The sequence below is a fragment of the Strix uralensis genome, chromosome 4 (genome assembly GCF_047716275.1).
Source record: "Strix uralensis isolate ZFMK-TIS-50842 chromosome 4, bStrUra1, whole genome shotgun sequence".
In the NCBI taxonomy this organism is placed as follows: Eukaryota; Metazoa; Chordata; class Aves; order Strigiformes; family Strigidae; genus Strix; species Strix uralensis.
In genome coordinates, this window is record NC_133975.1 from 131,414,051 (window position 1) to 131,438,264 (window position 24,214).

Below are 24,214 nucleotides of genomic sequence, written 5' to 3' on the forward strand. Positions count from 1 at the left end.
GAGCTGTTGTGCATTAGGTACAGGCAGTTTAGGTGGTAACAGAAGCTGAAAGTGCTGATGTCTTAGAGTTAATCAGTTAACTAGGAACTTCTGGAACCATGCTGTGGCCTTCTTTATTGCTTTTTTTATGGGTTTTGTGGATGGGGAACACAGGCAAAACACATATGCCATCTTAAAAATACTTCTTCAGAAGACTGGTCTAGAATACTAAGGGTACTAGACTGTCAATATTTTAAGGAAACCCTGGCTTTCTTTGCATGACTACTTGATCTCTGACTTTGCTAAAAAAAACCCCAAGAAAAACCAAACATTCCCCCCAAACCAACCAAACAAAAAGAAACATAGCATTTTATCAACATTTCTAATTTTGTTAAATGGCATATGTGAAAAATATTAGCCACATGCTTGGACTATGAATTTATTTATTTCCATAACTTAATTATGGAGGAACTCAGTGAAAGCAAAGTCACCTTGAGGAAATTCAATACTAGTCAAAAATACTGTGTTCACAGGCTTGCTTTTTTAATCCCTATAACTCAATGAAATCAGTATCTTGAAAGGAAACTTTGGAGCAATTCAACTGGCTGTGCATTTGAATTAACCTCTTATTTAAATGCATCAAGGGGCATATGGCTCTTAGTGCTGCTTCTTCAGCCTATTTGCAAACTACTCTGTCATCTCCCTCACCTCCCATTCTTGAAGTTTTCTTAGCAGCTACACTTGCTCATGCTACTGCTTTCTCTCTCTTTTTACTTAGGAAATGCTGAACAAAAAATGAAATTCCATTGAAATAGTGCAATAACTTCATGAAGATTCAAGTGCAGCACATTAGTGTTTGCTAGCCATTTTAAAGACTATTAATTATTCTCAAAGAATTTGCTAAGCATTATTTAAACATATTTTATTATTTTTTTAAATAAATGAGGAAGAATAAATATTAACCTATTGCATGATTAATTTAATGATAGAATACAATAGAAATAGTTTGGTTGGAAGGGACCTACAGTGATCATCTAGCCCAGCTGCCTGACCACCTCAGGGCTGGGCAAAAGATAAAGCATGTTAGTAAGGGCATTTTCCAAATGCCTCTTCAATGCTGACAGGCTTGGGGCATCAACCACCTCTCTAGAAAGCCTGTCCCAGTGTTTGACCACCCTCTCGGTAAAGAAACACTTCCTAAGTCAAGTCTAAACCTCCCCTGATGCGGCTTTGAGCCATTTCCACAGGTCCTGTCACTGGATACCATTACATGCATAAGGGGATCCATTACTCAGAAGCATGTGTGGAGCCAAATGTAATTCTGTTATTCAAGGACTTCTTGGAGGTGGTATCTTAGAAAAATCTGGACATGGAACTGAGCAACATGCTTCTAGTTTACCCAGCTTTGAGCAAGGGGCATGGATAGGGTGATCACAAGAGATCTCTTCCACTTCAACTGTTTGTTGATTCTGTAAAGTCTTGTAATTAATGAATTAGTGCAAAATGTATATTGCACTTCTGTTTTTAGACTGGACTAAATTGTAGGTTAGAAAAAAAGTAAAATTGAACTGCCTTTGGAGATTTTAGGATGCCACGTATGAAGATTTCTTGTCGCTGGTTTTATATATACTGGATTGAAAAGCTTTCCCATATCTTGGTCTTCACTGATTACTCAGATCTCTCCAATTTCCTTGAATGGGAGGAAAGTGAAATGGCTGTGATACAGAGCAGATGAGAGGAACAGTGAAATCCAAACTCAGCTCACGAGCTATGAGTTCTCAAAAAAAATTGCTATTCACAGTAGACCAAAGAGGTTTATATGCAACCTCTCTTACATGCTTCGCATATAGTACCATCAGCTGATCATATATTAAGTAGCTGATGGACTAGATTCCCTGATTTTTTTTTGCACAGCATCAAAGAGAATCAGTCTTGCAACCTGAAAGGCTTGTGCATGTGTGACGTGCGCTGTTCAGCGTGAGAGACCTTCTCTTGGAGTCAGCCATGGCAGTAAGAGGAGTTGACATTGTGACTTTCCATCTTCCCAGACGTGTAATCATGCAGTGTGTCCATCGTCTGTGTCAGCTCTTAGTCCATGTAAGTGGAACGGGTGGAAAAAAAAACTTCAAAATATATGTGTCCCTCCTATTTTGACCAGACAGATATTGAGCATTCTGATGAAAATTTTTGTTGACTTTGATTTGGAAGTAGATGAATGGAAGTTGACAAACTCTGCATATAAACCATAAATAAAAATATTTACCATATCTTTCTGGGAGGCATGCTTACAAGCCAGCCTGTAAAGTAGGGGCTCCTTCCTGGCATGCACACTGCCAGGGAGTGTGTAAGCCTGGCCAAAGTCACGTGAAAAAAGACCTTAATAAATATGAGGTGAAGAAGAGCAGGAAGCTTCATTCTGGGTCTGCGTGGCCCAGCGGAGCTGGGAGTTGCTGCTGTCACTGTATAACTAAATGTCCCTGCTAGGATGGTGACACAGAGGACAGTAAATTTGGGCAGCACATGTTTTTCAAGGTATCCAGACTAATTCTGCAGGTCTCGTGTGATAATTGTTGGTTTGCGTGTTCAGAAGCAGGAGTCAAATTCTGTACGTCCTGCTCATCAATTGGACCCTTTGGTTGTGTTAATTAATCTGGCACAGCCCGGCTCTCTGGGGTCACAGAGCTCCTGGCCCGTGCACCTTTCAACCCTGCTGCTTGGGCCAGAGCTGCAAATACAGAAGTTCACTGGGGAGCCTCCAGCAACGTTGGGAGAGACTCCAGGAGTCGATAGGAGGAGTGTGAGTCAACAGCTAATTAAGAGACTGCCAGAGCACTTGTGGGGAAGTCATTCAGTTCTGCATATATGAACTGATATCCAGCGGTGGTGTTAGTAAAAATAATATCTATAAGGAGAACATGAATAAAAATCTAGCTTTTCTTCAGCTTCAGTGGAGTCATTTGTCAACTTCAGTGTCATTCACTTCGGTTTCACGACTCTTGCAAGGAAAAGCTCAATTTCATTTTCTGAATGATCTTCTTTGGCTAATTAGCATTGATTTGGTAACTGTGTTAACACACTGGTGTAGATAGTGCTGCTAATGCGTTTGGACTTGCTGCGTTTTATTGCCTCTCTCTTTGATCTGAGGAGCTATAAATGCACTTTCCAAGGTTTATCATTCTTGGGAAACTATTTAGCAAGTATTGCTACTTGTTACAAACTGAGAAAATATGGTGAAACCTCAAGTTTACCAAACTACTTCCAGTAAAGCAGTCAAATATCTCAGAATATGGTCCTAGGTGTAGACTGATTGGAATATGTTCTTTAATTCTTCAGTCTATGGCCTAATTTGCTTTACATGTGTCCATTCCCATGGGACTTTGTGTTTCATGGCAGTTTCATAATAAGGAACCAACTAATTTAGTCTGCCTTTGAAATTCTGGAGTAATCATGAGAAAATGCCAGAAGGTCTGTTGAGAGCAACTGAAGAGCTCAAAAGAAAATTTCTCTTTGACCAGTTTTAGTTTGGTAGACCATCCCCAAAAATCCCTTCCAAAAACTCGTAGGGAAGTGATGGTGCTGTGATTGATTGAGCCTCAGCTGCTGCCATGGATTCGAATTGCACAGCAGGAACCTTCCTGCTCGTTTCCCTTCTCTTCTGCAACTTTAGATTTAAATTCTAGTATGTCCAGGCAAATGAATCTGACTGCAAGGGAAGGATCCTTTATACTGTTGATTTATTTTTTCTCGTTGCAAATCATAATTGAAGCATTGAACAGTGTAGCAAATATCTCGATTGTTTTTTGTTTTGTTTTTAAGAAAGAGTTACCTTGATTTTAGAGAATTTTTTATTCTTCAGGTGAGTCTTAGTCTGTCCTGTAAGCTCTACAAGATCTGCACTGCACCTTTTGCAGTCTGTTAAACTCCTGGTCAGAACAGCTGAGATCCAAAGTCTCTTCCTCCCTTTCCCTATAGCTTCTTTATACTGCTGTCACCCAGGGATGGAGCAGTGAAGTTGTGATTTTTGTCATTAGCTTAAACAACCATGGAATAACTGCCAGACTGCTGACATGGCATCACTCTGGGATACTTACATGCATATTTCCTGAAAAAGAGGAGATTCTTTCCATCCTGTATGACTGCTGCGGTATTTCAGTGCTTTCCAACGTTATTTCAGCGCTAAGTGATGTGACTTGCATCTGTCAGGTACAGTTTGTCTGACCAAATAACTTGTCTATTGTCCAGGACTTGCTCTACCATGCTTTCATTTGCAATCTCTTCACTTACAAGAAGTCTCTGATTTGACTTGACCACTGATCTTGACAATAAAAATGCAGCATTTTTTGAATCAGTAGTTTGCTGTCCTGAAATATCACTAAAACACAGGGTTGGTGGTTATGTGGAATTATAAAAGGTTACTTTTGTGTGTGCTTGTTTCTTACAAAGTGATGGGTATCAGGAAGACACAGAAGGCACAAACCAGCAGTAAGAACAGACATTCAAAGCCATTAGAAAATGTTATTAAAATTACAGCAATTTCAATAAAAGCAAGCCAAGTATAAAACAAATGCAAGGTCGAGCCTCTGGTTCCACAAAAAGGCTCTCAAACTCTCATATTAACATTTTTCATCAGTCTGATTGCATCGCAGTGTGTTCCTGGCACATCTTATTTTCTGGAGAGGGAAAAAATAAAAGTTTATCATGGGCTATTTATTTGTATGGGTTGGTAAGTGTAGGACTGGTGCCCATTGTTTGTGGAAATTCAAACAAACCTCACCAAAAAAATGTTACAAGGTGTTTCAACGGTAGGACAAAATTTTTTGTTTCTGGAAGTTCTGTGGGCAGCTAGCAGGAGCAGCTCTGAGTGTGGTAGAACGTGGCTGGAAAGCAAAGTGGCTGTGCTCACCATCCCTGGAGGGGATGGGGTTTAGAGGTGCTTTTGGGCTCAAAGTTTTGCAGTTGTTGAATTTTCACGCCGCACAGATGAGGCTGCAGGCCAGCTTTGAGTGGGAGGAGCCATCCCTCTGCCCCACAGTCATGGGCTGAGCGTTAGTGAAATATAAGAAACTCCATCAGGTTGATAAGAAGGAAAAACCCCACAGCTCGAAAGTATCTCCCAACCTGTGACAGACTCTGCGGGGATTTAGGCTGGGTTGGCAGCACTGCTGCTGCCCCACTCTGGTCACCGTCTGTCGCAAGTGGCACCCCCTTACCAACAGCAGAGCGAGGCTGTGTCAGGAGTGATGCTTCTCTGCGTCCTTTCTAGAACACGAGGTAATTTGGGGATTTAGCAGGGATCCAAGTGCTGTTGTGGGTTTGCAGCCTGTCGAGCTCCACAACACCCTACGATCCCTTCCTGTCAAAAAAAAATCTTCTTATAGTGTTATTAAAAGATAATGGCAGATGCAGTGAAGTCAGTAGGCCAATCCTTAGCTTGTGGAGGATCCAATTGATACAGGGAGTTGTGTAAAAAAAAAAAAAAGAAAAAAAAGAAAAAAAGAAAAAAAATTGCTTCTGTGGTTATAAATAAAGACTCCTGTTTGATTTTGCAGCTGAAGCAGGAGTGCTTATTCCATGTGAGAATGCCAGGGTCAAACCCCTCAAGGTTTTTGGGGATGAGGGGAGCCTCTATTCCATTGGAGATGGAAACGTGAGCTTGAGAGGCAGGCACTGCACCCACCGAACTCCCCAGGAGCCCCAGGCATTCATCTGAGTGCAAAATTCGAAGCAGGCTGCTAAAAGTAGTATTAACTTATTTGCTGATTTAAAAACACGTGACGTCGTTAGGATTCATTTGCTCCAAATCAGTTTGTGCCACAGGATCACCCAAACCCTCTGCACGGCTCCCTGCGACCGCCTGTGGAGGTGCAGACTGCTCTGGCCTGTGTTCGCCTTGTCAAACTCCTGGTCCTCTGCGTGTGCATCAGCACTGATGAGAACTGGCCTCACCTGATCCAGACTGTGTTAGCCTGTGTTTGCCGTTGGGTAATTTAGCTAAAATAAACTCAGTTTAGAAAAAAAAAAATCATTGGAGGCTGAAAATACAGCAACGTAGCTTAAGTTGGTGGGCGCTTTCTTGGTTTGTTGACTGTGCTTTGCCATTGCTTGCACTCGTCTCTTTGTTTTGGGGCTTTTTCATGGAGTTTGGGGCTTCGGGAGGTGTAATTGCACTGTCACCTCTCATCAGATGGTGCTGCTGCTGCTGCTTCTGCAGCAGGGCGGGTGGGAAGGCCTGTGCTTTGCTTCGGGGTAGGAGCCCTGTGGGAGAAGCCATCCCCATGTGCCAGGGATGAGCATGCAAAGGCACAAAGGTGTGTCTGGTGACCCATTCCCGCCGAGATGCAGAGATATTTCTCCTTCCAGTGTTTCTTCTAGACACTCAAATGCACAGTTCTTGCAAACTCTGATTCCTGGTTGTTTAGGAACAGAGGAAGACTCCCTGCTCTGTCTGTCTTGCATTTGCGATGTGTTGTCATTAAATGTGACTCAGAGACTGAGCACTGGAGACAGACCTGGACCTGGGCTGTCCCCCAGTGTCATCCAGCCGGGGAGGGATGCTCAGGGTTTGGCTGTGGCTCCGGTTCCCTTGCTGCTGGCACCAAGTTGCAATTGTCTGTCTGCAGTTCTGCTACAGGTTTGACTGGATTAGGGATGCTCTGAAAAGGGGACAGTTTTTAAAAGATTCAGAAGTAGGTCTATTTTTCCATTAGGTTAAAATACGTGCATATGATTATGTCAATTATGGGTGAATATTGTCATGAGAATAATACACTGATGGTGCTACAACTATGATACGAGGGGATGTATTAACACGGGATGCTGGCAGACACAGTTTGTGTGAGAAAAGAGATGAAAGATAGAAGTAGACAGAAAACAAGGAATCAGGGGAATGGTGCTGGTCAGCAGGAGCGAGAGCTGCCACAGCGCACCCGCCCACCTTGCTATTTCTCTTTCTGTGGCCAAAGACATAGACCTTGTGTAGTAAATACTAAAACAACGAATACATATTGACAGCCTTGCTTGTGACAATTAAGAAGTGAAGATTAAATATGCATGCATGCAGGAATGGAAATGTAAAAATTTCTATTAGGAACAACCAAGGAAGATTTTTATTTTCATGTTAAACTCATCTCAATGATGTTTAATTAGGCCCGAATAGCTGCTGAGGAAGTACCTCACAGAATTTGTTCAATATAATACTCCTGACATCAGTATTTTTTAGCTAAAGAAAAAAGCTCACAATTAATTATGGAGTATTAATTCCATAGTGTTACCTGGCTGTATATGCAGATTTTATTTTCTTCCTTGAAAAAAATCTAGTAAGAGTGCTATAAGGTTATTTGAATGCCTTTTATGCTATTTTTTTTTCTAAATTAAAGCTGTCTCTAACACATGATAATAGCTGTAGTTAGATCAGTCTGAAATGAGTACGTGTAAGATGAGGTTCAAGATAATTGATGCTGTAAATATCCCTCGAGTGGAAAAATAGACCATATTAATGGCTTGAAAATTCAGTCTGCTTGTAGGAATCTGATTTGAGCCATAATAGAAATAGGCCTAGATTATATAAAGCACTGAGTTTACAGTTTACGGTGCCTTTAAAATTTGCTGTTGTGAACTGGAAGTATTCCCCTTCTGCCAACTGTATGTATCTGAAAACTTCCCTGGCATATGGTTTGCTTTGCAGGCTGCTACTCCGGAAGGTGAAGTTTTGCTGCTGTTCTGAGGAAATGTAGTGTGGGTTGTCTCGTTATAACCAGAAATGAATGCACTCCTTCACTTAATTTCCTTTATGTAAGGAGCAAAAGGTGCAGAGGAAGGCTCAGCCCTGGGAGCCAGCATGTGCAGGGCTACCAGGAGCACTGCAGAAGACGTCTAACCAAACAGCTCAACATCCTCCACCTGCAGAAATATACGTTATTTTGTATAAATAGAGTAACAGAATTAATAAAACTTACAGATTTCTGTCTTTCCTCCCCATGCCTCCAGCTCCCTTCCCTCTTCTTAAGAGACGATAGAACAAGAGGGAACGGCTTTAAACTGCAACAGGGGAGGTTCAGACTGGGCATTAGGAAAAAAAATTTCAGAGAAAGAGTGGTCAGAGAGTGGAATAGGCTGCCCAGGGAGGGGGTGGAGTCACCATCCCTGGGTGTGTTTAAGGGTCGTTTGGATGAGATGCTGGGGGATGTGGTGTAGGGGAGAACTTTGTAGAGTCGGGCTGAGGGTTGGACTCGATGATCCCAAGGGGCTTTTCCAACCTGAATGATTCTGTGAGACTTGCTGTTCCCCATAGACTCCCTCGTAGCTCCGTGGAGGGCACCCATGGGTTTCTGAGGCCAGGGTGCTGGCTGCATGCCAGCTGGCCACAGTGAGCTCACCGTGCAGCGTTTCCTCTCAGCTAATCTGAGCCATGCTCCAGTGCCCGCTTCTCCCCACGTGCATACACCGATTTTATATAATGTGCTGGAGGTTAATTATCTTTGGGATCTCAATCCCCATTTGAAATTTTACTAAAAGAAGCTAAAAAGCTCAGAAGGTTTTGGGGAAAGGGGGGTTTGGCAGATGGGCAGCCAAATGCAATTATTTAAGGAAGCAAATCTTAGCTGCTCTTTGGGATTCAACTGCATTTATATGCTATAATAATGGTTTGGGATGAATTTTTGCTGATCATGCAGAATTGATAGGCATCGTATGTATTCAGAGAAGCAAGATGCGGACTAGGTGACCTCCTGAGGGTCCCTTCTGAGGTGGATGGGATTTTTGCCTGTGCTCCTGCAATGCACTGGCTGGGGGATTTCTTTCAAGTCAGCAGAAAGGCTTCACTTGTCTGGGTTCAGGTGTGGGCACTAAATATTCTGGGCAGATTCATTTTCCTCTTTCTCTTTGCTGTAGTTTTGTTTGATTTGTCATCTTCATTTGCCTCCAAGGAGATTCTTACATGCCCTTCTTTTTTCATCATCCACTCACCATTATTTATTTTGTCTAGTCCTGGCTTTCTTTTTATTTCTCTTCCCCTAAAATGCATATTTTGTATTCCGTTCAAGTGAAACTGGGAAAAAATATGGTCATCTTTAAGAGCAGAGATTGCGAGAAAGTATGCAGAGCACTGGTGAGATTTCTGTACTGACATTTTTAATGGTAAAGAGTTTAAGGCTGGAAAATAAATGTGAATCTTGGAAGAGCAGAACATACACGGGTGGGGGTAAGGAAACCTGGCACTTTTTATTTTATGTGTGTGGACTGTCATATATTTTTTTTACTAAAGTAAAATATTTTTGTGCTCATTTTAGAACATACGAAGTCCCAAAGAAGGCAGTAAGAGAGCAGTGGAGTGTTACCAGGAACACCTGCTCTCCAAGGCACCACTGTTTGCACTCAGTATATTCAGAATGTAGTTGTTAACAGGGATTTAAACTTTGTGAGTAGTCTCTGGAAGAATTCTACCAAAGCCGTTAACTGGAGATGGATGTGGTCTGAAAATAGACCTTGTAATCCCAGTTCGATGTTCATTGCTTCAACAAAATTAAGTTTCTTTTCTTTAAAAAATAAAGGAGCAAGCATTAAGTAGGTTTGGGATTATTCAACCAATAATTACTTATCATATTAAAAAGTCCTATTTGTTGCAGCTATTCCTAGTAATGTGTCAGTCATGCATGTCAGGTGGCCTTACCTTCTAGTGCTGTTTCTTCTGGCTTGGATGGTAAATTCTTTGTTCTTTTAGAATCACAGAACGGTTTGGGTTGGAAGGGACCTTAAAGATCATCCAGTTCCAACCCCTCTGCCATGGGCAGGGACATCTTCTACTAGCCCAGGTTGCCCAAAGCCCCGTCCAACCTGACCTTGAACCCTTCCAGGGAGGGGGCAGCCACAGCTTCTCTGGGCAACCTGTGCCAGGGCCTCACCACCCTCACAGGGAAGAATTTCTTCCTTAGATCTCATCTAAATCTCCCCTCTGTCAGTTTAAAACCATCACCCCTCATCCTATCCCTACCCCCCGATCAAGAGTCCCTCCCCCCTTTCCTGTAGCCCCTTTCAGTCCTGGGAGGCCGCTCTAAGGTCTCCCCGGAGCCTTCTCTTCTCCAGCTGAACCCCCCCAACTCTCTCAGCCTGTCCTCATAGTAATCATGTAATCTTCTGTTTCTTTACAGGTACAGAGAAAATTATAAAAACAAGGTTACCTGTTTAAAGAACAAGGATAATAACAGGGCCATTATTGCAGAATTCCTCATCAAGCAATTGTATATATTGGGATAAGAAATTGTGTTTCTTGAATACTGTCCAACTCCTGTATACTTATAGCTGAATCTTAGTTCATAAAAGGAAGATAAATTACTGGAAAGTGAAAATCCTGTAGCAGAATCGTACATTACAAGTACTTTTGTAACTGCTGTCCTGTTATCTCACTGTCCTTCCGATCCCTGCAGTGTCAGAGAGGCTTTAGCTCTTGTTTCTCACACGCTTTGTTGGTGGTAGTCACAGTTCATCAGCATTATTCACAGCCATGTCTGGCAGGGTGGGGATCCAAAGTATGCTGACACTCCAGTATAGTCTAATGCAAGTGGAATGGAAAGATAGTTTAAATAATGTAATTTCTTGATTCAAGTGCACTTGATTTAATAATAATGATATGGAATTCTCTAATCAACTCTCTCTTTAATTACATTTTTTCATAAAATGTAATGCTAGAATTGACCATGACATCAATCTAGTTTGACCTTCTTAATCTTACCGCTGTATCTGGCTTTTTTTGCAACTTTTCTTACATTGGGTATAATATTTTGTATTTCGCTAAAAAAGCGTCTGGTGTTGGTTTGAACAGGTGAGGAATCCTCTGTATGCCCGGGTAGTCTGTTCTCTGTTCAACTGCTTCATCTTCAGAAAAATAAGTCTGATTCTTTCCCATACTGAATTGGGTTTCCTTCAGTTCCCAGCTATTGTTACTTGTTGTATATATTATCGGTAGTCAAAAGAACTCTCTTGTACCTGCTGTTTTCCCACCATGAGGTGCTTACATCCAATAATAAAGTTACCGTTCAGTCTTCTTTTCTGAGAAATTAAATGCGTCTTGCTCTTTACATCTTTCACTGCCAGATGAAGTCACAAGTACTTTCTCTAGTGCATAAGTACTTTTCTGTTGCTCTTTTCTTTGCCCTTTAATTTCTTAATGTTGCTTAACAATGCCTGGCACCAGATTAGGGTCCTGCACTCAGGTCACCAGTTCTATATATGAAGGAAAATTATATCCGTGCTCTTACTGCACACAGTGATCCCAGCAGTCCCATCTATTTCAGAACTGTGCTGAGAGGACTTTGCTGGCGTCTCTCTCAGACCATGCCAGGGTACAGTCTTGCGCCGTTAACCTCTATTACGAGTTCATAGATGTGTATCGTTCTGTGTGAGCATCCGACTCTTCATTATTTGGAAAACCCACTGATCTTTATTCGTGTATGCACATGCATAGGCATGTAGAAATTCAGTACTGTAGTAAGTGTTGCTTTTTTCTGCTGTTTGTGCTGTGAATGCAAAATCCTCAGCACCAGCATATCTGCTGCCCAGGGCCTCCAGTGCTAATTTTGTTTCATAAATAATGAGAATTGGGTAAGTTTGGTATCCTTGGATAAACAAAACTATTGCTGCCCTCTTGCAGGGCTGTGTGTCCTGTGCCATCCTCCCCATAGCATTAGGACATGCTGGTATGAACCGTTCATCCAGTGGGAGCGGTTGATATGGGTTTCAATCAGGTGTATTTATAACCTCATCAAAAGAATAAAGCAAACGTTTAATCCATAAAACCATCACCGAGTGTTCATTACATTTCTCCTCTCGGATTCTTTGCTGATAGACTCCAGCCCTTCATAACGCATGGCAGGCAGAAATACTCTCGAGCTGCGTGGGGTATTGTTGACTACTAAGGTCATTCTGTTTGTCCTTCTGTGTTTGACCATGTTAGCAGCCTTCTAGCGTGTGTTTGATCTTCCCAAAACGGTATTGGACATCAATATAAGCTCATCAGGGGTCTCCTGGGGTCACGCTCTTAGTCTTGTGGGAGCAAGGAAGAAAGGCTTGCTTTCTTTTAGGATCTGGCCTTGTAAATGATGCTTGCTTTCTACTGCTGTATCTGTACTGCACATGCAATACGGCACTGCAGATGCATAATAAATCTCTTTTAAAGGGCTGTAGAGGGAAAAATATCTTATGTGGAGCTCCAGGTAACTTGGCTCCCCTGTTTCCAGCTTCTTTGGAGCTCTTGTGTCTCCACACTGCGTGTACTAATGGATGGCACGCAAGACAGCTCGTTATCCCTTCCATAGGTATGCAAGAAATATGTATTTGTTGAATTTTTGTGTATTTTCTGAACTATGTGTAACTGCTTTATATTGTACAGTACCACAAAGCACTTCAAACCTGCATAATTATTGATAGCTTGTGCTAGGTCCAGGAGGCTATAGTAAGGAAAATAGCATGAAAAACGTTGTATTTTTATATTTAAGAATAACTTATGAGATAGGCTAAATATATGCGTCACTGCTGTCTCCTCTCTGGGTGTCTTGATGAAGCAGTTTCAATCAGTTTACCAGATGCGTGTTTTATTATTATCCTGACTTCCAAGCATCACTTGCTTTGAACATCTGAAGACAAAGGCAGCTAATTAACAAATGAAATCAGCAAGCTGTGTAGTCCCAGCAGCTGAAGAAAGATGATATAGCAGATATAGTCTGTGATCCTGCTCTCCTGTTTGTATATGTGAAGCTCCTCTGGAGCTCAGGTGAGGGTTGCAGGAGATGGTCCGTGTTTCCTACTGACAGACAGTGCGATGCCTCCGGTGCTTTGCAATTCAGCACAGAGAGGAGATTAATAGCATCTGCCACACTTCTGTGCACCTTCCACACCAACATCTCTGACCGTCGTGATGCAATTCACAGTGCATTTAGATTAGACCTGTTTTGAACAGCTTATATACTGGCTTTTCTGTTTGAGAGCTTAGGGATGTGCAAAGGGAATTCTTCCAATACAGTGTTTAGCATGCCTGTGCCATCTGGGTTTTGGAAACTGTTTGGTTCAATTCAAAGATTAAAGACTGAAAAATTGAACCTAATGGTGGCATAAACCTCTGTGGAAAACATACTTCTGTAATTATTTTCATTTTGATTAATAGGCTTTAACTACATAGCAACACCCGTGACTTCAGTTTAATTTAAAGAATGATTAGTCAGTTAACTCTTCATTATTTGATCAACCCAAAATGAAAATTCTATTTTTATTTTTTTTTCTTGTAAAGTACTTCAACAATTCATCTAGCTGAGCTTCCTCATGCTCAATCTTTCTCCATTGCAGTAAGATCTCCCTGTCTCTTCAGCGATGTCCCCTCTTTCCTCTTCCCAGGTTAACTGCTGGGCAATACCTGAAGCCCATGGCTTCCCTCCCAGACTGCTGAGGCCCTGTGACTGTTCCAGTGCTTTTAGGGAACAAACACCCACAGATACACATACGCACAGAGCTTTAAATAGTTTTTGTTTGGTTGGGGTTTTTTTAAGTCTATTTGGAAATTTGAGTATCAGTAAGTTAAATTAGCCACTGAAACTGGAGTTCTGGAGAGCTTTGACAAGTGAGCATTGATGCCACCAAGATTAGGTGACTTTAAAATAGCCTGTCTAAAGGCAATGAATTTGGCAGTTGCATGCCTCCATTGTAATCACTCTGCAGAATACCTTGGCAGTATTATAGAAAAAGCATACTTCGTATTGTGTTTGCAGCCCTCACACTGCCTGAGCAAAATACAGTCTTATATAACAATCCAGTAAAACATTTGTCTAACCCTGCCCAACAGCGGGGCAGGCAGTTGAGTGTTCAGTGAAATCTCACAACAATTGCAAGCATTATTTTGTCTCCTATTAGTGCTGCTTCTTTTGCTTTGATGCAGCTGTTGAGATCTTTCCAGCACTGCCGATGGAAAAATCAGTCAAGTTCTGCGGTGCAAATTTTCTATTAATTGACCGTTATGAAATGCTTTGGCAGAGGGCTTGTGCCACATTTGCATTCCTAACTTAAATTTCTTTGAGGTTTCCTTACACTCTTCTCAAAATCCATCCCCTGTCATAGTACAGCACCATGTGGAAGGAGGGGGTCTGCTTCTCTCTGTGGTCGAGGGGTCCCGGTGTTGGAGGGGGTGAGCACACATCGAGCCTGGACCTTTCACAAGAGAGCAGGTAGCGCAAGGGAGCGATGGCATCACAGCTCATGATGTCATGGAGTAATTTAGGTTGGAAAGGGCCTCTTGTCCAACCTGCTCAAACCAGGGCCAACTTCACACTTAGGTTAGATTGCTCAGGGCTGTGTCAGTCAAGCTTTTGAAAGTCTCCGAGGATGGTATCCTGCAGCCTCTCTGGGCACTTGTCGCATTGCATGGGGAATTTGTTTTCACCAAGGAATTTCTTTTGGTGCAACTTATACCTGTCGGCTCATGTTTTGTTCTGCTCGTCTAAGAGTTTGCCTTCATCTTCTCTGTAACTTCCCTAGTCAGTCAAAGACAGAAATTAGATCACCCCTTCATCTTATCTTCTCCAGGCTGGCCAAACCCAGGTCCTCAGCTTCTGCTTGTATGGCACCTGCTCCAGTCCTCTGATCATCATGGTGGTCTCCTCTGCACTCGCTCCAGTATGTCCATGTCTTGACCTGGATGGACAAGGTGCTCAGGATGTGTTCTGAGGTGCAGGGTAGAGGGGACGGATCATTTCCCTGGACCTGCTGTTGCAGCCTGGGATGTAGTCAGCCACCTCCTGTTCAGCTTCTCTAGCAGGTCCTCCAAGGCCTCTTCTGCAAAGCTGCCTTCTGGCCAGTCGGCCTCAGCCTGTCTTCTGTTGGGGTGTTGATTGCCACCTTACACTGGCAGGCCTTGCCTTAAGTCCTGTTTTTAGGCTTTAAGTAATTTAGTCTGTCTAGTCTTGATTAATTTCATACAAGTGAAGCTGAGTCACGACTTGGACTTCTTGGGTATTTCACCTAGGGGGATGCTCCTTCACTGAAGGGTGAGAGATTCAAGGAGCAGTCCCTTGACTCGGTGTTGCTGGTTCTTGGCTGTTAGTGATCCTTGTTTGTGGTCTAAGGAAGTGCTTTAATAATAGACATGGGAAAGCATTCATGTGTGAAATGTTCTGTTGTTCATCAAAATATAGGGAACAGGTGTTTTGGCCTAGAAATTGAAGCAAGCTAATTTCCTTCTTTTTATTTTCTATTGCATGAATAGAAGACATAACGTTTCAGCAATCTCATCCCTTTTCAAATGCTACTGTGATTTAAAATAACCTTTAAAACAAAAATGAATTCTCATTAGAAAATGCCATCCTAATTTGGAGCAACAGTTTCATAATTTGTTTCTGTGATATTAAATTAAATGTTTTGTAGAGTAGAATGAAGGTAACATTTACCTAAAATCCGTGCACTATTACAAGATATTATTGCTTGAATTATTCCAAATTTTGGAACATGTTTTGTTTCTAATTAATCAAGAGACTCTCAAGCTTTATTCTTGTTATGCAAATCAAAATGTAAGCATCTAAAGAATAATTTTAAAGTGCAGACTGCTTTTCAGCGTGGACGTTTGAAACATGTTAATCTATTCAGATTGTTAATGATGGGCTTCCATGAGTAATGCCATCTGCCTCTGCCTCACCTCTAGTTTATAAAACTATTAAACCCCCCCAGTTTTTTAGGAACTACCATGCTGATGGTCCATCTTGCACAATACACCATGGTGGTTCAGCGGTGTTTGTCTAGCTCTTGGGGAAAGGACATGGGAGGAAAATGCATGTGATGCTTCCCCAAAACGACAGTCCTTGTTTTCAACACCTTTGAAAAGGGAGTCAAGTGTGCGGGTGCCTTTGAGCATGACTGCGTTCCCTCCAGCACCGGTGGTCATGCAAAGATTTGAACACCTCGTTCTGCGTTTTGCTGAACCGTGGCCTTAAATAAATCTGATGAATTGACATTTGGATAGTTGCTCTCACAAGACTTTGCAAAAAATAGGGTTAAATCTGCGGATGAGTAATTAAGCACGACTTAAAGCATTGTGTATGTTTTGGCTTGAGGAAGAAGCACTGCTGGTAAGGGGCTGAAATTAGTTCAGTCAACGCTGAGTTGCGCATGGAAATGCGGTGTTGCTCTGTGCTTGCAGACCGGATTGGTAGAGGTATAGTTAGGCAAATTGTTTGTACTCTCTGTGAGTAACAGCATCAGTGCCTGTATTGTGACTGTTGGAGGCAAACCTGGACGTATCTTTGAAATGTAGGGATTAGATTTAGAGAATCAACTTCCCCTTGGCTGCCAGCCCTCCAGGCAGTGTAGCTTCTCCCTAAAGCTCACCAGAGAGTTGCTTACCGCGGCATTTGGGGGTGAAGTGTTTTTAACTAGTAATTAGTAAAACTAGCCATTGCTTTTCTTGTTTTGTTTAATTTTTTTTTTTTCATTCTTTGATGTAATCGTACCTTCAGAGAAAGCTCGTGATAAACAATAGTAACACCCTGCAAACAGGTATTACTTGTTCCTGATGGAACAAAGCCCAAATTAATTAATTAGGTGTACTCTCTTTCCAAGGGCTATCGTTATTTTTTTCCCTATATATGAGTGAATTCTGTTGTGGGGATCTAATTTTCTTTGAGCTGATGCAGTGGGAGTAATTATATGATATCTGTATTTTAATCAAGAGAAGTGTGTTCTAAAGCCTGTGATGAATTTACCTGCTTGAAGTTAAATGCATGTAACTAAAAGAAGGGAATATGCATTAAATTACTGTATTAAATTGCTGCTTTAAAGGAAAACAGCTGCATGCGCAAGATCTATGTTCTAGTGGATCCTACCATTAGGATGCAAATTAGTCTGTCTATTTATTTCCTAAGCTTTATAAACTATTTTGTCTAAGAGACGTTTAAATTAAAATCATACATAAGAAACAAGTAGTAAAGATGAAAACCAGATGAAACCTAAGTATTAGTGGAAACATAACAGAAACTTGACAGACATTATCATACATGATAGTGTATATATTGTTATATCCAAAAGCCTGCGTCGTAAATGCAGATCCAGTTGTGCTAGATGCTGTGCAAATGAAAACAAACTGTAAAACTGAATTCTGCTGCAAAAGTCCTAAAATGTGCGTCTGTGGTTTTTAGAGCTGTATTGCCTCTGATTTGCTGTTGACTTGTGTAGAAGGCGATTCACGCGCTGCCCATCGCAGAGCCATCGTAGAGTCAACTCAAGCCTGACTTTACCTCCGTTGTTCTTTCTGTCTTCCCAGATTTGGACGATCCAATAGTCACGGTCCACCAGAGCATCGGGGAAGCAAAAGAGCAGTTTTACTATGAGAGAACAGTGTTTCTCAGGTGCGTTGCCAACTCCAATCCTCCTGTTCGGTACAGCTGGCGACGCGGCCAAGAGGTACTGCTGCAAGGGTCTGATAAAGGAGTGGAGATCTATGAGCCCTTCTTTACCCAGGTAGGAATGAAAGTACAGTATTTTTCCTTCCTTAGGCTCCTTGTACCAGATTCTTTATGACTGGATCTGCCTGCATACCCCTGCTGGGTTTGTGGTGTGGGTAAGTGGGCATGCCCTCCAGATAACTACATCCCGGCACAAATGCATCCGTGTGTTATGATAGGACTCCCTAATATAAAACATGTCTTTTAATTTTTTTGTCAAATTGTGAAATAGTAAATTATGGGAAGATACACAGTGAGTGCTATCTGCAGGAGCCCCTTTCAAGTCTTTTTGCTTGGGCACTGCAAGCCCAAACCTCTGATTTGACTGCTATTTCCTAATCTTTTCCAATACGATGCAAAGTGATTCTGCACAGAAGATACAGCCTAAAAAGCTTTTCAGGAAAGCTAAACTCCCTGTGTTGTTTTTTTTTTTTTTTTTTAAATTTTATTTTATTCTGCCTTTCACTTCCTTGAATATCAGTTTTTATTCCAGAATTACACAGTTAAAAGATGAGGAGGCAAAAATGGAAATAAGTGCTTTTTTAAGTCTTTCTACTCTCTCTCACAGCCATGAAGGCAGACTGGGCCATCAAAAGAGTCTGTCAGATTAGATCAGATTAATTTATTGTTAGCACATTTGCACAGTCTCAGAATAAAAAAGGTGGCATATCCTATTGTCTATGGACAAAAGTGTGTGATGGTGTTTGCAAAAAGAAGAAGAAAAAAAGAAAAAAGGAGAAAAAATTGAAAAATTGTTTTGGAAAGTCTCAAGCAATAACGAGCAAAGATAGAGGTGAAAACTGCCTGGTAATTTGGTCTTCATAGCAGAAAGCAACCTGTAACTTCCATAAATAATTTTCAGCTAATGATTTGAGAGCACCTTCATTTTTTCTTTTTATTGTACTTGACAGCTTTATATTACTACAGTGGCTTGGTATTTTACTGAGAAACATGTAGCCTGGAACCTTGCAGAGATGAGAATTAGATTACATAGTCAAGTTATTGGTCTCCTAAATGCGATGAGATTATTTTTAATTTAGCATGTACGGACCCAGTTTAGCAAATCTGTGGCTTGTTTCCTTGGCCTCAAGTGTGTAAACAGGAGTTTTTTTAATGTTTTAATTAAAAAGTGTGAGACTCCCTTGATGTGGGACTTTTTGTTTTATATTTTAATATGGAAATGCTGATGATTACTTTCCCTATCATCTAATAAGAGCATATCTAATAAAATGTGTCACATGAAATTAGATTCAATATTAAAAAAAATAATATATTTCTAGGTTACTAGGAGCATTCTTCTTAAAACCTCTGTCCGGGCTGAATTAATGAATAAATCAGATTGTCATGTTGATAGTGAAAGCTTATCTATAACCTTTTTACGTTTATTGGAGGTCAGGTTGAATTAGTGCATCTTGTCAGCGTGTCTACAAGATCTGATATATGTTTATAAGAGGAAAAGATGTAATTAAAGGTTCAAGAGTCATAAACGTCTCCTGCACACCTCTGCATAATCGGTTCAGCTTATGATATGGTAACAGACAGTAAGAACTGATGTGGAGAGGGATAGAGGGGATTTGACTTCAGAGCATCAAGAGATACAAATTTGAGGTGGCATTTTTTCTGATTGCTTTGAAGGTGGATTATCAATCTGAAAATTAAATGACATGGAAAACAAGTAGTTACACAATTAAATTTTCTAAGGCATTGTACCCCAAAAAAGACCAGTTTTTCTTTCCGGTGGTTTTCTTGTTTTATTAAATCACAGAAGGCACCTGGAAAACTGGGCGTATACAAATAGATTCTTGAACTTCGAACAGATTTTTTTCTTTTTTTGTGAGTCAGGTAATGTCAGCTACTTAATTTGGCTGCCATGGGGAAAAAAATTGAGCATACACATTCTCATCTGTGGAAGTGTTTGAAATACTGAACTTTTCAAAACCAAAATCTCGATGCAGAATATTTTCCCAAGAGTTTGCATCATCCTCATTGCACATTGTAATTGCACAGCCTGAGTACAAGATTAAATTTGCTGTATTTACAATAATTATGCAATTAGGCATAATTAGACTAATTATCCAAACCAATGAAGAAAATATATACATTTTTATAAATCTGGGGCCGTGATCCAGAATACCATTGTGAGTTCAGCCCACAAGTTCAGCTTGGAGTCCACAACTAAGGAATGAATTGATGAGGTGCAGCTGCTCCATGTTTCCAGAACTCAGTGACTTTGGTAGTTGCATTCCTGCTAACCTGGACCAGGCCCTTCTCTAGCCCAGATAAACTCTTCTTAAAGTAGGATCATTATCTTTAGGAACAGCCTTTCAAAGACTTGGTCTTGCAAACACGAAATCAGCATGTGCTTAATTTTAATCCTATAATTTCAGTCCCAATACTCAAAAAATCTACCAAGCTTGATCTCACAACTGTTTCATTTCTTCTCTGGCTAGCTATAGCTTCTCTTTTATTGTTTGTTTGGCTACTTCTCTACATGCTTTTTCACAAACTACTATATTTTTGCTTATATAGGCTTGGGCCGTTGGTGCACATAATGTTGTTAAAAAAAGCTAAGTATGTTGCTCAAGCTGTGGTAGTATTAACAGTTGTTCAGCTTTAACAGGACACACGATAATGAACATTTTCCGAAGTTTGCTCTTTTGATGCTTTGTGAGCTCGTTCGGAGTGTCTGCCTCCCTGGGCTGGCATTCTGCCTTAGCCTTGTCTAAGCATAATACATTTTTAGCTTATCACTATAAATGCAGGCAAAGACTTGAAAGCGGGCAGCTGGAGGAGGAGATTGAGAGCCCGAGGAAGTTTGTTATTTTAATGCTACAGTGAATAATGTGCAGGTATTGATACATAAAGATTTATCTGATGTTTTCGCAGCCCTCTCTGCTGTTGCATCCTCATGCCTGACACCCCGATGTGCTTTGCTGTGCTCCCTGTGCTTTCAGTCTCCCTGCTCTGTCCCATGACATCTCTTCATGTTCAGGATTTTGTCTTTGACACTCCTTTTGGCTTTTTGTTACTCTTGTTTCTAAGAATACTGTAAGATTTTACGTACATATTTCTGCAACTTACTGTTTCTCCTGAGTTTCTGGTTCTGCAGTGCCCATTTCACATAGTACTGCAGTGGAAATCTCATCTTTTTCAGTTTTCTCTTGATTGTGTCTGAAGGAACTCCTTCATTACATATCCCGTTCAGGTCCCTGCTCCATCATTTACACTGCTGGCTAAAAATAAAATCCATCAGCAGCTCATTTTCAAAGGAAAACAGCAGGATTTCTGTAGCTTGTGATTTTTTTCATCACATAGATCGGTACCCTAAGATATATTATCCCAAATAATGCAACTTGAAAGACTCTTGTCAAACCAATTTCCCCCTTGCTGCTCTCTTTTCTTTTACCTTTAATATATAAGTGGGGCTACAGTTTTAGGTTATGCCAGCTGTTATTCTTTCAGGTAATTAAATAAATATGTTTTCTTGACCACTTCAACATCAGCTTCTAATTAGCCACCTCTGCATCTTCCTCTTGCCTCCTGAAAGCCAGTCTCAGTGTTTCCTGCATCGCTGCTTGTTGCCCTGCCTCAGTCCTTTCCTAACGCTCTCTCTTGCAGGGAGAAACAAAGATCCTGAAGCTGAAGAACCTCCGACCTCAGGACTACGCTAACTACAGCTGCATCGCCTCGGTGAGGAATGTCTGCAGCATCCCTGACAAGATGGTGTCCTTCCGACTCTCTAATAAAACAGGTGGGACCTCCAGCAGCGACCCTCCCGGGTCCTTTGATGTCCCTGTGGTCTTTTGTGTTTTGGTGGTGTTCTCTCGCTTAAAACATACGTGACCGTATGCAGCTGCACAGTGGTAAGAGCTATTCAGGAGCAAGTTGGAGAACCCATTTTGAGGTGTTTTCTTTTTTTCTCAACAAAGTTAAGATTTGAAGAAGAGTTTTGATTTATTGCTCTCTATTTCCTCAATTTATTGCTCCCTTCCAGTACTTAAAGGGGCTGCAGGAAAAGTAGGGAGGGACTCTTTATCAGGGAGTGTAGGGACAGGGTGAGGGGTAACGGTTTTAAACTGACAGAAGGTGGATTTAGATGAGACATAAGGAAGAAATTCTTCCCTGTGAGGGTGGTGAGGCCCTGGAACAGGTTGCCCAGAGAAGCGCCCTGGAACAGGTTGCCCAGAGAAGCGCCCTGGAACAGGTTGCCCAGAGAAGCGCCCTGGAACAGGTTGCCCAGAGAAGCGCCCTGGAACAGGTTGCCCAGAGAAGCTCTCTGGAAGGGTTCAAGGCCAGGTTGGACGGGGCTTTGGGCAACCTGGGCTAGTGGAAGGTGTCCCTGCCCATGGCAGGGGGGTGGGAACTAGATGATGTTTAAGGTCCCTTCCCACCCAACCTGTTCTATGATTCTGTGATTTATTGCTCGCTGGATTTTATTATTGGGATTTACAGTTTCCCCCAGTGTGAGGGAGGTTCATGGTTATGGATAGACTTCAAAGAAGATACTGCAGCAAGGTAAGAGGAAGGGACATGTCATTCAAGGCTGGGCACAGAGAGAAAACAAATACTCAAATACTTCTCTCACTGCTTTGTTGAAAGCTAGTTATTTTTGGTCAACGTAATATTTTAGGAAAAACCTTTTTATATTCTTACATTGATTTAAATGATTGATTTTACATAATTGATTTGATATATTATTGCATTGATTTAAACAGTGATTTTTGACATTGATTTTTAAAAAAATATTTTCTTTCAGACTTGTTTGGTTGAAATTAAAATATTCAAGCAGTTGCATTAAAATACTTTGCAGAAAGATAACTAGGCATTTAGCTGTAGTCTCTGACCAAGCTGTCTCCATGTTCCGGAGACACAATTTCTTGTGCATTTGCTCTTTTCTGTGGACTTCTCCCTGGCTGAGCAAACAGCCAGTTGTACATCTCCCTCTCTTTGTGGCTATATCACTGCTGTGTATCTCAAGAGCCTCGTGCCAGTGGTTGATCACAAGAAGTGCAATTGGGAATGCTGGTTTCCAGGAGGATGGAAATTACAGATTTTAACTCTGCTAAAGGTTCAGTGTCCAGGATCCTCAGAGGATGTGTAGGAAATGGTTTATAAACCTGATGCCAAAGAGCAAAGTTCTCAGCTTAGATTTCTAAACAACTAGAAATTTCAGAGAAGCGTTTTCTGGAGAACAGTTCTGCAGAAAATATTGTAACATTTGAAGACTCCAGGTTAGATTTTTGTTGATGTATGCCTTAAGAGCGAATGCCTCAGGGCACTGAGAACTGGTAGCAAATGAATGAAACAGCTGAGGCATTAACATGCTGAGTGCCTCTAAGACGAACTATGAATTTTATTTGCACTTGCACATTTCACATTATTTCTGTCCTCATGACTTTATTCCAAGGAGTTGCCTTCAGCTTTTTCTAAATTTCTGAGTTGACAGCAGAGACTTCAAAACTGTGTGGTATGTACCATTTCTGTACACAACCCACTGCAAAGCAAATTCACAGCTCAGCTTTAGAGCTGCCGCTGGCAGTAGGGGAGTTACAGTCAGCCCTGAAGGTATCTGGCAAAATTATTTGGAAGCCCTTAATTTGCTCTTTCATTTATTTTGCTAGGAAAAAAAATATCGTAATGTGAGGTGTTTGCCCCTCATTAGTTGCTCTGGTTTCACACCAGAAGAGGCATGAAAGCGTGTCTGCCATGGGGAGGTGTAGCTGATAGGTGGGAGCAACTTTCCTCTCAACACCAGTAGTAACTCATCCACCTTCTTCATCTATGAGAGCAGAGTATGAAAGTTGTTACCGCTTCCATTTCTCAGAGCGATAATTTTGCTGTTGGATCCACAACAGTCTCTGTCCGTGTCAGACCTCATCCAGAACAGAAGTTTATGTTACAGTAATGGGGGAACATCAAATAGCATAGCTATTCCAAACCGAGGATGGGTGATCATGATCTCATTTTGCAAAAAGAATGAACTATTCCTACCTTACAAATGTCATGTTTACTTTGGGAGAAGGGTGTCTTGCTACAATAACAGGAATTGCTCTTCTGGAGTCGTTTCCAAAGTAAACAAGCCTTGAAAAATTACAAGGATTCACACTTTCTCATGAAGAACTTGGTTGCAACCATCACCAAGGTCAAGATTAAATATGTATACTGATTACTGCAACAACTCATTAAAGACAATGACTGATGCGTTGATGGCTGAGACAAAATTTTTCTTGTTTGGTATGACTTCATCTGATATAGAAGTCCTTTGGTAGAACTTCACCTGGTGTAACTTCATAGAAGTTATATAAATTGTAAATCCAGAGTAATCCAGGATAAATCCAAAGTAATGAAAATCAGATCCTGAACTTGATATCTGTTTTGGTATAGAGCAGTCCTAGTCTGTCCATCTGTTTTTAATTTAAAGCTGGAGGCATGTAATGGAGGTGCCTATCTAATGAAAACAAAGGAGACACAAACAAGTGTCTGTAATGTGGCAAACATTCACGATATTTATTTTAATTAATGTGGCTACAAGTGAATTTAAGTTCAGCTGCAAATTATGTGATCAAAATGTAAAATTGGTGGCAATCTGGCTATTCTGCATTTATCAGGTCTGTAAGCATAACCGGTGTGAGAAGTTTTTGTTGGACTTGGATGTTACTGATGAGAGAGGTGACTAAGGAGAATACTTGAGGCTTACAGCAGCTGTGGGTTTCCATCTCGTTCCAGTAGTGATTTGGCTCGCTGAGTTCAGGTTTTTACTGCAGGAT

At 41.2% G+C, this 24,214-nt stretch overlaps 1 protein-coding gene across 1 annotated transcript in view; it reads left to right on the forward strand.

Annotated features, from left to right (window-relative positions):
- Positions 1-24,214, forward strand: part of MDGA2 (MAM domain containing glycosylphosphatidylinositol anchor 2) — a 387,125-nt gene that overhangs the window by 184,344 nt on the left and 178,567 nt on the right. The window contains exons 4-5 of the mRNA XM_074869265.1: positions 17,267-17,463; positions 21,066-21,198. Coding sequence (XP_074725366.1) covers positions 17,267-17,463; positions 21,066-21,198 — 330 coding nt within the window. The remainder of the gene's footprint in view (positions 1-17,266; positions 17,464-21,065; positions 21,199-24,214) is intronic.